The sequence below is a fragment of the Sebastes fasciatus genome, chromosome 1 (assembly GCF_043250625.1).
Source record: "Sebastes fasciatus isolate fSebFas1 chromosome 1, fSebFas1.pri, whole genome shotgun sequence".
Taxonomy (NCBI): Eukaryota; Metazoa; Chordata; class Actinopteri; order Perciformes; family Sebastidae; genus Sebastes; species Sebastes fasciatus.
Genome location: NC_133795.1, coordinates 40,585,421 through 40,597,708, shown reverse-complemented (window position 1 = coordinate 40,597,708; position 12,288 = coordinate 40,585,421). Strand labels below are relative to the sequence as shown.

At 41.4% G+C, this 12,288-nt stretch overlaps 1 protein-coding gene across 1 annotated transcript; it reads left to right on the top strand.

Annotated features, from left to right (window-relative positions):
* The first annotated feature begins 4,674 nt into the window (after positions 1 to 4,674).
* Positions 4,675 to 10,509, top strand: LOC141759219 (acidic mammalian chitinase-like). The gene is made up of 9 exons (XM_074624989.1): positions 4,675 to 4,747; positions 4,853 to 5,057; positions 5,154 to 5,207; positions 5,493 to 5,658; positions 6,928 to 7,052; positions 7,228 to 7,330; positions 7,681 to 7,863; positions 9,536 to 9,652; positions 9,736 to 10,509. The coding sequence occupies exons 1-9, from the start codon at positions 4,675 to 4,677 to the stop codon at positions 9,946 to 9,948; spliced, it is 1,239 nt and encodes a 412-aa protein (XP_074481090.1). The 3' UTR covers positions 9,949 to 10,509.
* The last annotated feature ends 1,779 nt before the right edge of the window (positions 10,510 to 12,288 follow it).

Here is a 12,288-nt window from a genome sequence, read left to right as displayed (position 1 = left end):
GCAGCATGTGAGCAGTTGAGATGAGAACGCGTTAGTCATTTACAGTATGAAAGCAATTTAACAGACTTTGTTCAGTGAACTTGAAAGAGCCCACAGATAACAAAGACGTCAATTGATAAGTGTGACATTTTATCACCAAAATGAATTGGTGCAACAAGGTGAAACAAGGGTCACACTGAAGGGTGTTTTGTGCAACCAATTTTATTTTGAGGAAACCTTAACTGCAACCGGCCCCCCTGGCTCTTACACCAAATACTCCATCAGTCGCCCCTTTGAGTACTGAGTGGTTGTTTTCTTGGTCAGACCAGTGGTGAGAAATCCCAGCACTGAGACTCCATTATTAGCCTGATACTGATATCTTCATTTATGACAGGAACTATCTCCACTCTCTCCCTGTAATGCTACCCTTCAAAGATATAATACACATTGCACAAACTAATGCATTACTAGACGCAACCCTGCGGGGAAGAAATCACCTCAAACAAAGAGGACATAACTTGATATATATCATAACAAATAAATCCCCATCAGAAAACTGGGGTTTACTTCAGCGTTAAGGCCTTTACACACCGGGGGCACTTTTTTTGTGCGATTAATTCACACATCAATATATTTTGTCAAGGGCTGTCAAGGTTAACGCAAATTCATTTTAACACCACCAATTTCTTTAATGCATTAACGCAACTTGCAATTGTTAGGGTATAACGGGCTCAGTTTTAAAGCTAGAGTGAAGATAGTGATATCATGAGACTAGAACACCTAAGGAATCCATTGGTACCAATCACATCATGCTAGCTTGTAGAGAAGGAGGTTAAATAACGCTCCAAACTATCGCTAAATTTTGGTGCGGAAAAACTGTCATTCCATGCCATTTTCAAAGGGGTCCCTTGACTTCTGACCTCAAGATATGTGAATGTAAATGGGTTCTATGGGTACCCACGAGTCTCCCCTTTACAGACATGCCCACTTTATGATAATCACATGCAGTTTGGGGCAAGTCATTGTCAAGTCAGCACACTGACACACGACAGCTGTTGTTGCCTGTTGGGCTGCAGTTTGCCATGTTATGATTTGAACATAATTTGAATGCTAAATGCAGTACCTGTGAGGGTTTTGTGGACAATATCTGTCATTGTTGGTAATTGATTTCCAATAATAAATATATACATACATTTACATGAAGCGGCACATTTGTCCACTCCCATGTTGGTAGGAGTATTAAATACTTGGCAAATCTCCCTTTAAGGTACATTTTGAACAGATATAAAATGTGTGATTAATTTGCGATGAATCACGATTAAATATTTTAATCGATTGACAGCCCTGATTTTGTCAAATTGTTTTTGTTGAAAGTACTTTCACACAGAACTTGAATATTTCGCTGCGAAAAAGCGACAATTTTCTTCCGGAACAAGGACGATTTTTCTGAGCTTTCGCAACGCAAATAAAGGCGTCAACCAATCACTTTACGCAGAATGGGATGCATGTATACCTTTGCAAAGTTGAAAACATAAACATTCTAAATGGGCTCCTTTGTATATCCTGTTGCAATGTTTGTTAATGCAGTAGACATGCAGTGGTAGTGGTAGTAGAAGGGCCTCGAGGAACCTTTTGGGGTTCCTCACCATTGCCACTGTGGACCCTTTTTCAGTATTAAAGGTTCCTCCAGTAACCTGTCCTCTAAATTGAGCTGTTAAAGGTTCCTCCAGGAACCCCACTAGCAAGCAAAGTTCTTTGAATATCCCAAAGTTCCTTGAGGCTCTCCTAATTCCAAGAGTGGAGACTCATTGGCTCATTATGTGCATGTTTGTGAGCGAAATGCAAAGATTTAAATAAGAATGTTTTATCAAATTAGTTTCAGATTTAATTAACAATTCTGCTTTTGTTTTTTAAAAACGCACAGTATTGCAGAGAACCTTTTAATTGTTAAATCTTTAGCAAGGCCCTTATCGCTCTACAACAGGGGTCTCAAACTCGCGGCCCGCGGGCCAATTGCGGCCCGCAAGACGATATTTTGTGGCCCCCACCTTGATATGAAAGTTTAATGTTAGTGCGGCCCGCAAATTTTTTTTTTTTTTATAAAGTTTTTTATAAAGTTTTTTTTGGGGGCATTTTTTCATTTTTATTGACAGGACAGTGGATAGAGTCTTGGAAAGGGGGGAGAGAGAGAGTGGATGCGGAAAGGGCCACAGGCCGGATTCGAACCCGGGCCGCCGCGGTCAGGACCAAGTCTTGTTACATGGGCGCCCGCTCTACCAACTGAGCTAACCAGGCGCCCTCGGCCCGCGAGTTTTATGTGAATGGCAGTTTGCCGTTGAAGGTCCCTTTGTTGCGCGAGCCCGAGCTGAACGAACCTACCAATCACAGTGGGGTATATGGCTCCCGGGGACGGGCAATCGGCCGGGCTTGATGCAAGCAGAGAAACATTTCACAACAACTATGGCGGCGCCCGTGTAACATCGCATAAGCTTGATTAAAGCTTGATTTATACTTCTGCGTTGAATCGACGCCGTAGCCTGACGTGCACCTCTCCAGAAATGTAACTACACGTCGCGGCGACGCAGACCGCAACAGCTGTGATTGGTCCAGTCGCTCAGCGATGCTGAGCGGCCAGGACCCCGGACAACCACAGAAAGTTCTACTTCTCTCTGCCTCCATCTTTTCAATGTTTGTTCACACAAATCCACTCAGATATATTTTCTCTTTTCGGCGTTGCAGTAATGTAAAAGTTCTGTGGTTCAACAGTTATTAGCTCCAACTCCGCTCAGTTTCTGTTTGTAGTACAAGAAGAAGAAGGAAACTCATAGAGACGCCGCCGCCAACTAGCGGTTTGGTGGTGTAATTGCAGAGCAACACAAACACAGCAGGCACAACTTTATTGCAGAGTGACACCAAGTGGAATGAATATATATCTTGTCACACAGCCCCAATCATGTCTTTTTCAAAGCCTGCAGTGAAGAGAAAGGTTGGTGACGAGCACAGACAATTTCAGGAAAAGTGGGAGACGCAATAGAGGCCATGTTCAGAAGAACCGTTCATGTTCTTCAATGTTCCATTAATGTTCAGGACAGTTCATGTTCAGAAGAACCCATTCAAGTTAAAGAACTGTTAATAATGACGTTTGAGAAGATTGTTTTTTTTTTTAACAAAGCTTTTTTTGTGGAATACCTGATGCGGCCCAGCCTCACCCAGACTCTGCCTCCAGCGGCCCCCAGGTAAATTGAGTTTGAGACCACTGCTCTACAATGTAAAATGTGGATTAACACGAGGGGGATTTACCAAAGCTCATCTCCACAATACATTCATTTTAAGAGAAAGCTGAATCCCAGACTGCAGCTGCTCGGGTGTCACTCAAACACCTCAGGATGACATCATTACAGAAGATTTAAATTGTCCTTTGTCCTTTTGCAATAAAGGATGCAGAGACAGAGAAGTTTGATATGGCATAGGTTTCATTCAAAATTCAATCAACAATTTTCTATTTCAAAACAAAGGACACTGAAATCGTCAAACCGCAACTCTTTCTGTGCATCCTTCGCTCTGCTCATCCAGTAACCTTAGCCTCGAGGTAAAAGCTCAACGTGTCCTTTGTCTTGCCAGTCCGTGTCTGTCAAGCACCACAAGCAACAACAGATCATCGTTACACCGATGGATATTAGAAGATGCAGGGATGATTTGGAGTTGAGTTTCAAACAGGAGTTTCATGTTAAAAATGCTTTAGGAAGTGGGTCACTCTAAATTGTAGAAAGAATATCAGTGTCCCGATCACGTCTTTCCTGCTGCAGGATACTTCACTCAGAAAATTACCATTTGTATATCAATTACTCACCTAGTGTTTCCTTGAGTTCTTAAATAAGACTTTGTTTTTCTCACATGCCTCCAAGGTGAAAAACGGAGAGAAGTCTTGATGAGTTGAAGTAATGTCAAAACATTCACACACCTCGTGCACTATAATCTAAGTCTCATTTATCCAGTTGTATGCTCACTACTTTTCCAAACACAGGTATCTTCTCTTAAACCTTAATTTAAAACACTTCCGCATAACCAGTCTCACGCTTACGCAGGCACACTACTAGTCTGAAGTGTTTTAAATGGTAAGGTTTTAGCAAATTATCAAGACTTTTCTTCGTTTTTTGAATCTTCGTTCACCATGGAGGTATGCGAGAAAAAGGTTTTCTTCAAGAATTCAACACGCGCTGAGTAACTGATATACACATTTTGTGGGTGAAGTATTCATTTAAGGGAGATAGCTGTGATAAATGTCATATTCAAACCAATCTAAATAAAAAGTTACACACTGATAATTTACTTTTTTTTCATGCCACTTTTACCTGCAATACACTAAAGTGTTATGACTAATTCATCAGACATTATACCCATCATTATGCAAGTCGTAGGTGTATACTTTCAGGTGTGTTCGGTAAAGGTATTTGGTGCTTGAATACCATAACATGTGACTCATACAGTAGCAATATGATATGTGAGACTGGAGTGACGTTACACCCTGCATACATTTTCTACTTTTCGGTCTCTGTTCCGCAGTGTAGGATGCCAAACGATAGGAGGAGAACACACACAGCTGAGATGAACGCAGGGATAGCGAGTATAATTGGTGAGAAATCCCAAATGTTGTTCCTATATTTCTATAATTTTACTGTATTATTTTTGTCAAATATGGCAGTTCATTCAACTGTAATAACACGAGTTGTGCCTCTTACAGTGGCTCTGCAGCTCCTCATTCAGACTGGTAAGCAACACATTTTAAGAACAGGAACAGGAGTGTTATAATTAAATTTGTTTGCAAAGCCAATGTTTTTTTTTTTTTTATTATTTCTTTTTCGTCTTGATCCAGCAACCACAGCCAAACTGGTATGTTATTTCACCAACTGGTCGCGGTACAGAACTGGTGTGGGGAAATTCCTGCCAGAAAACATGGACCCCTTCCTCTGTACCCACCTGGTTTACGCCTTCGCCATCATCAACCACGCTAATGAGATCAGCGAGTATGAGTGGAATGAGAAAAGCCTCTACAGATCATTCGCTGAGCTCAAGAACAGGTAATGATTGATCGGTAAATGGATATTATGTATACCTGCAATGAACATTAGGATTTTAAAATGTAATGTCATTTTCTTTTGTGTGTGCCTGAACAGAAACCCCAAGCTGAAGACTTTACTGTCAGTCAGAGAGGAGGACGATGGATCTCAGTGAGTTGATTCTCTGTTGTGGAACTCCTCCATCTGCTGGCAGAAAGCATGAACGGCTGCAGAGGAACACTTTGATTTGACTGAAGTTGATTGTTTGGCTGTGAAGAATGACTATTCTTCAGTAGGCTAGAGTATTTAGACAGACTATTGCCTTCTTATGCCAGTGTAGGTAATGTTAGGAATTTACATGAGATCTTTGTAAGTACACATTACTTGCATGAATTACAGGAGTAGTAGTAAACTGCCGTTTTAGAGAACAAACATCTTCCTTATCATCTACTGCAGGTTCTCCATCATGGTATCCTCACCAGCCAACCGTCAGACTTTCATTCAGTCTACTACCAAATTCCTGAGGACTCATGGATTTGATGGTCTGGATCTGGACTGGGAGTTCCTCGGATCTGCTGGAAGTCCTCCAGAGGACAAGCACAGGTTCACTCTGCTCTGCAAGGTACACTGACTGACTGGACAGTTTCTCCTCTAAAATCTATATTTGTTCAATTCATGTTCTACTTTAAGGTTTTCTAGGTCTAGGTCTAGGTTTTTTCTTGTATTTTTTTTTCATTTTAACTTACAACCGCAAGTTAATTCTTTCTTTTCTTCCATTTATTTTTGTCTCTTTTTCTTTCTTTCAGAGCAGTACATAAAAATACATGTAACAACAAGCACATTGCACATCAGTCAGCACATCAGGATATTGCAAATTGTTTTTATTATTACCAGTAAGGTACGAGTGCACTGCTCTCAGCGTCCTGTTGCTCGCGCTTGTGCTCGCTCTACATAGACATGAACGAGCATCGCTCAAAACAGTGAGGAGACACACGTCAGCTAAAAGCACAATATCACTCTATATTTCAGCTGCTTGGCAGTAATGTTAGCTGACCAGACGAAGGTCTCTCCATGAATCACTGTTGATCCTAGTGTTGGCTTTTCCTGCCTCAGCCTCCCGATCGCGGCCGGAGGGAACAGGGGAGACACCGGAGTTTTGGTCAGAGACGATAACGTTTCTCTCTGCGGAGCCCCGTCACTTCACAAGACACGGGAAACCTCTGTTGGTCTGGAGGAGCTGCAGCAGTTATTCCTGCACAAACTTCCACTGTACATTCACTAGATATTCTCAGAGCTAAACTAACTATTCTGCAGTGTGGAGTGTGCAGCATGCACGTGAGAGGGGGAGCGAGTGAGAACGAGCGCGGTGTGTGAGTGAAGGCAAGCAGGCAGAGTAGCAGAGGAGCCGACTACATCGGAGACTCCGGCCCTGGAGACCAAAGCTACGGTCTCCTCTGTGTCCTCTGACCGCGGTCGGGGGGCTGAAGCAGGAAGAGTTAACACTATTTAACAGACGGGCTTCGCTAGATATAACTTATCGGTTTTGGTGCTTCCGTGTAGATTGTGTTGGAGTCTGAGTCTGAACAGCATAGCCACACGCATTGATTTATACGTGTAAAAGGTTACAAACAGTCCCTTTAATGCAGCGCAGACATTTCAATCAGTTTAAACTGATTGCCACACATTGAACAGTTACATCACATATGGTGTTCAGTGTGACGGGTTATCTTACAATTTCAAGTCTCCGCATGTTGGTGACTGGACTGAGCTAAAAGCTGCCTGGTAGATTGGGAAAGAGGTTTCTAACATAAAATATAGTGTGATTTTTGTTGTTCTGGTGTACATTTCGGACCACTGACTAAAGTGCAAATGAATTTCTATCGATTTCTAGGAAATGTCAGAGGCCTATGAAGCTGAGAGTCAAGGAGTCAGTGAAACACAACTGATGCTCTCTGCAGCCGTGGCGGCACAAACAGATGTTACTGACACAGGATATGAACTCTCTGAGATGTCAAAGTAAGACTTAGATTTATGTCAGCTCCAATCTGAATGCTTTTGTCATTTCATGATCACATTATGCTTAAATGCCGCCTCATTCTATGTTGTATTGGTGTGTGTGTGTGTGTGTGTGTGTGTGTGTGTGTGTGTGTGTGTGTGTGTGTGTGTGTGTGTGTGTGTGTGTGTGTGTTAGGTACCTGGACTTCATCAGTGTTAAGACTTTCAACCTCCACGATGGTCAAGATGGAGTGACGGCCCACCACAGCTCACTCTACTCTGAAAACAAAGCTAACATAGTAATCACCCATTTTATTTAAAGGAGCAGTGTGTAGCATTGAGGGGGATCTATGGGCAGAAACGGAATATAATATTAATAAAAGAAAATAAGTCATGTTTTCGTTACCTTAAAATGAGCCGTTTATACATACAGAGGAAGCAGCTCCTCTTGCAATTTTTTTTCTTTCTTTCTTTTTGATGAGTATTTTTGTAGAGGCAGATTTTTAATGTTTGAAGCAAACAGTCTAAACATAACTGTCATAAGCCATCTTTTTTTTCTTTTTTTTTTAGATCTAGGTTTTTAGGAGGCTAAATGGTTTGATATAAATCCCTCACATCATTAACAACTCTTCCTCTTCTTTCCTGTCAGGATTATGTGATGCGGTACTGGATGGAGCGAGGAGCCCCAGCAGGGAAGTTGTTGCTGGGATTTCCCGTTCATGCTCGTTCCTTCACGCTCTCCACCACAGCAACGGGCCTGGGAGCCCCGGTCAGCGGCCCGGCCAGCCCGGGGCCCTACACCCAGCAGATTGGTCTCTGGTCTCACTATGAGGTAACACCAGCACATTGACATACACATTGCTACAGTCTTTTCACAGGTGCGATGGTCTCAGTTTGAATTTAAAATGATTGTTTCATTAAGAAAAGAGGGGTATGTTTGGAGGGTTAATGATGTGGAAAACTTTTGGTCAATTTTCTCTTGATGAATAATAGAATAAACTGGATGAGCCTCAGTTGTCCTTACTTGAATATTTGGCTATTACAATACAAAGCTGTCAATCATGACGTCTCATCTCATTTTTATAGCATCAAATAACTAACTAAAACCAAACTTATCGGAAAAATGAACACTTGAACATACATCAGCGTGATAAGATCTACCTAACATGGAGGGGACCTGTACTGCAACCAGCCACCAGGGAGTGATAGAGATGTTTTCGTTTCACTTTTGAGGCGCTGTCATGTCGTCCGTCTTTATAGACCCTTTTACAGCTGACGTCATCAAAAATATGCGCACATGTTGGCAACGGAGGTGGCATTTTGTCCCAGCTGTCCAGACGAGTTTGCTCATTTTAAACATTTAATTAAAATGTTTACCGGCATATGAAGGCAGTAATCGCACTTTGGTGTGGACCAAAACAAGCGGGCATTTGTTGAGATGGACACAGGTAACAACATGTTAACATGAGTTTGAGAGCACTGACTTCTACAGAAGTCCAATGTTTGCTTGACATCTGGGAGAGCACACAGGATATGCTAAATAAAGTCCACAAATATAGTGACGTTTACAGTATAAAGTCATTTGAGAGAAACTGGAGGAGAAGGGAATTGTGACACAGTAGATCAGTGCCGAGTCAGAGTGAAAAAACTTCGACAGCAATATTTCAAAGTCCATGATTCCCTGCATAGAAGTGGCAGCTATCGAAACAAAAAAAGATACACACCCCCTCAGCAAATTACGTTTTTGATTTGGACTGCTTTGATTTGTGCACTGTGAAACCAAACCAGACTAAATAGAAACCAAACCAAAAGTATTAATTTCATTCTGATTCAGACAAGCCAAACAGACTATGGCTTGTGAAAGCCTGTATAGGGTCCGGGTTGAAAAATACCAAAGTTACCCTTTAATTCAGAAAGTTGTCAGCGATGTCATTCAAGTAGATATTACGTGCGTATTTCTCTGCAGTCTGTGATGTTGACATATTTTCCACTGCTTGCGTTAACCCCAACATTAATCCCAGCAAAAGGGAAAAGAAATCTCATGAAAAGAGCGCACATTACACATTATGAAAAATGAGCTTCAGTGCCTTTTCTGAAAATAATAGCATGATTCAACTCTTGGAGGCTTGTAGATACTCAGCATATCAGACCTGATGTTTAAAATACTGGTCATTCAAAGAAAATTCTTGTATCAGTTTTTGCGTCATTTATTATGCGTACCGAGATGTCTTTATGGTCCTGAGGACATCATGTAACCTGCGGTTCAAACTGTGTCCACGTCATGTCCCTGCATGGGGCCTTCTAACTACCACTACTAATTCTGTTGTACTGCAGCTCTTCTAGTATTAGTGAGACCATTACTACTCCTGCTACCACATCAACTACATCCTCTACTACCACTACTGCTACATGTACTACTAGTACTACTCCAGCTTCATCAGCATGAACAACACTTTCCTTTCAGCTGTGACCAACATCATCATACTGTGATGTTTCTTTCCCAGACCTGCTCCTTCTTGAAAGGCACGTCAGTCGAGTGGATCGACGGTCAGAAAGTTCCTTACGCGGTGAAAGGCAACCAGTGGGTCGGCTTCGATAACCAGAGGAGCTATGATGCCAAGGTACAGTGTGTGACTTTGTGGTGGGAAAGAGCAGATATTTCTACATGAGAGGTGTACTTGTGTTGCCTCTGATTGTCTTACAGGTGGACTATCTGAAGAGCATGCAGCTGGGAGGAGCTGCCGTGTGGACGCTGGATATGGATGACTTCTCTGGACAGTTCTGTGAACAAGGCAAATATCCACTGATATCACATCTAAAACGCAAACTCAGTGAAGGTGAGGCTACAGCGTCTTACACTTTCTTTACTCCATGCAGACATTTTGAGAGGCAGTGGCTCACAGGTCCATGTTTTTAATTCTCTCCTATCCCATTAATCACCGTGTTACCTCTCAGATTCATCTCACGACCCCTTTGGGGGTCCTAAAGGATCCTGTAGCGTCCTACAAAAGCTATTGGAAAAAATATATATAATTAATATTATGATTAATGTGTAGTCAAGATTCTGTTGCATTTTTCTATCTTTAAAACATACATAAATGTATATTTTCCTTTCGGCTTTGACAAGAGAAGCTCCTCCTGAAAACACTAAAAATAATCAGAACTGATATTACTGTTCCATTAGCTGGGCCTCTTTTAATTTTTTGATGTGCTGTATGTCCATTATTTCTTTTTTACTTATCTAACCTTGATTTGCAGGCATATTTCCCATTGAGATTCAAAATCTCATTTTTGAGGGAGTCCTGGCCAAGATGGCGGCATAAAAAGTTTCACATAAAAGAACAAGCAGCCGACTTAAAACAAACAACATCAAACAATAAAATTCGTAGTGGGATGAAATTCACAGCATATCTATTGCCTCCACACGGCTCTCAACATGGCGACGGTGCTAACAGCGTTAACAGTTCAAACAACGACAACAGACAGACAGACCTAACAGTGTTGATACTTTGCCTCTAACCTATTTTGTCATATGAATAATAATAATAATAATAATAAACTTTATTTATATGGCACTTTTCTAAACAAGGTTACAAAGTGCTTTTCAGAAAAAATAAATAAATAAACCAGCAAAATACAATAAATCAGCAAAAAAATAAAACAGAGGGATCATAAAAACAAGAAACATCTGGGGATAAAACACATTTTTAAAAATCAGAATAAAATGGCCAGAGAGGGATGATAAAAGGCAATATCATATTAATCATTCAAAAACGCTTTCCTATAAAAAAAAGTTTTAAGAAGGGATTTAAAAGAAGTAGCAAGTCTGATTTCAATAGGCAGAGTGTTCCACAGTCTGGGGGCTTTAACCGCAAGCCGAGATCTGGGAACAACCAGCAAAGCTGCATCCACTGATCTAAGGGAAGGCACGTCGGGGGTCAATAGATCCTCGAATAGTTTGGGGCAAGGAAGAAACCTCATGTAGCATCACTACTTACTGTAAAGGGGGAGTCTAGCAGTTTAGTATTGCACTTCTATAAGGTTGGAAGTCTTAAAGGTGAACAAAAGAATGATAAAAATCAAAGCAGCAGAGGTGGAGATATCCAGACTTGTAGTCCATAGTATGGGCCAAGTTCCAAAAACACTGGATCCTACATTCCTCATGCAACAAATACCATCTTTTCATTAGACCTTCTCTTCTTGCGAATTTTTGTTTTGTTTTTGTCAAGTCATATTTTCTCAGACAAAGCTTCTCCAGAGCCACAGACGGAGATTAAACAACTGTTTTCACACGTTGAGCAACTACAGCTCATGATGCGTAAACTCAATTTCATGTGTCAAATTGGTGGTGTAAAATGACATCCATCGGTGTTAAACATTACAGTTGTGATTGATTTCAATGCTGTTCAATATCTTTCTCCTAGACTGGACAACACAGGAAACAGCTCCAACGGAACCTCTCCCCACGACCTCTTCCTTTCTTTCTGACAGCACACAACCCACACAGGAGCCATTCACCACAGTCAGCAGCACCACCACCACCACAGCAAAACCAGACAACAGCTGCTTCCAGAACATCACCGTCGTGTATCCTGTCAGCAGCTTCTGCACACGCAGAGCTGACGGACTGTATGTAACATCAGACAATCCAAAGACATTCTACAGATGTGTGCAGAGGAAGACGTACGTCACAAAGTGCCACACCGTGGGAACGCAACACAGCAGCGGAGTCACAATTATACCGTCAAAGAATTCAGTTATAGTCAGCTTTGTAACAGCCACTCTATTCCTGTCGTTAAAGGACGTGTAAAGGAAATTCTGAGATTTGTTTCTAAACACGTTATAAATGTTGGAAAATAATTACTGAAACATGTGAAAAGGCTGTGAACATTGTAGTACTGGATTGTGGAGTTAGACCGCTAAACTGTTTTTCACCAGTTTTGTGTTCAGGATTTTTTAGGCGGGGCTGAAATCATGGCTCGATGACGCAGTGGAGCCATCCTTAACATGACCCCATCCGTCTTCACAAACCTGGTTTTGGAAAGCCAAAAGAGAAACCCAGAGATTTATTAAGGGTTATCTCCGTTAGCTCAGTCGGTAGAGCATGAAACTTATTCTCCTAGGGTTGTGGGAATGAGTTCCACGTTGGGTATTCACACTTTTATCACTGTTTTTGTATTGTAATGTATTTTTATGATTGTAATCCATCCAATGTCCTATGTATATTTATTCTTTTTCTGTAAACTTGTAAAAAAAA

Bases quoted from the DNA above. Each gene is read 5' to 3' on its own strand.
- LOC141759219 (XM_074624989.1), top strand. From the start codon at position 4,675: ATGGCAGTTCATTCAACTGTAATAACACGAGTTGTGCCTCTTACAGTG. The intron at 5,058-5,153 runs GTAATGATTGAT...GTGCCTGAACAG, and splicing joins TTCGCTGAGCTCAAGAACAG to AAACCCCAAGCTGAAGACTT. The intron at 7,864-9,535 runs GTAACACCAGCA...TTTCTTTCCCAG, and splicing joins GTCTCTGGTCTCACTATGAG to ACCTGCTCCTTCTTGAAAGG.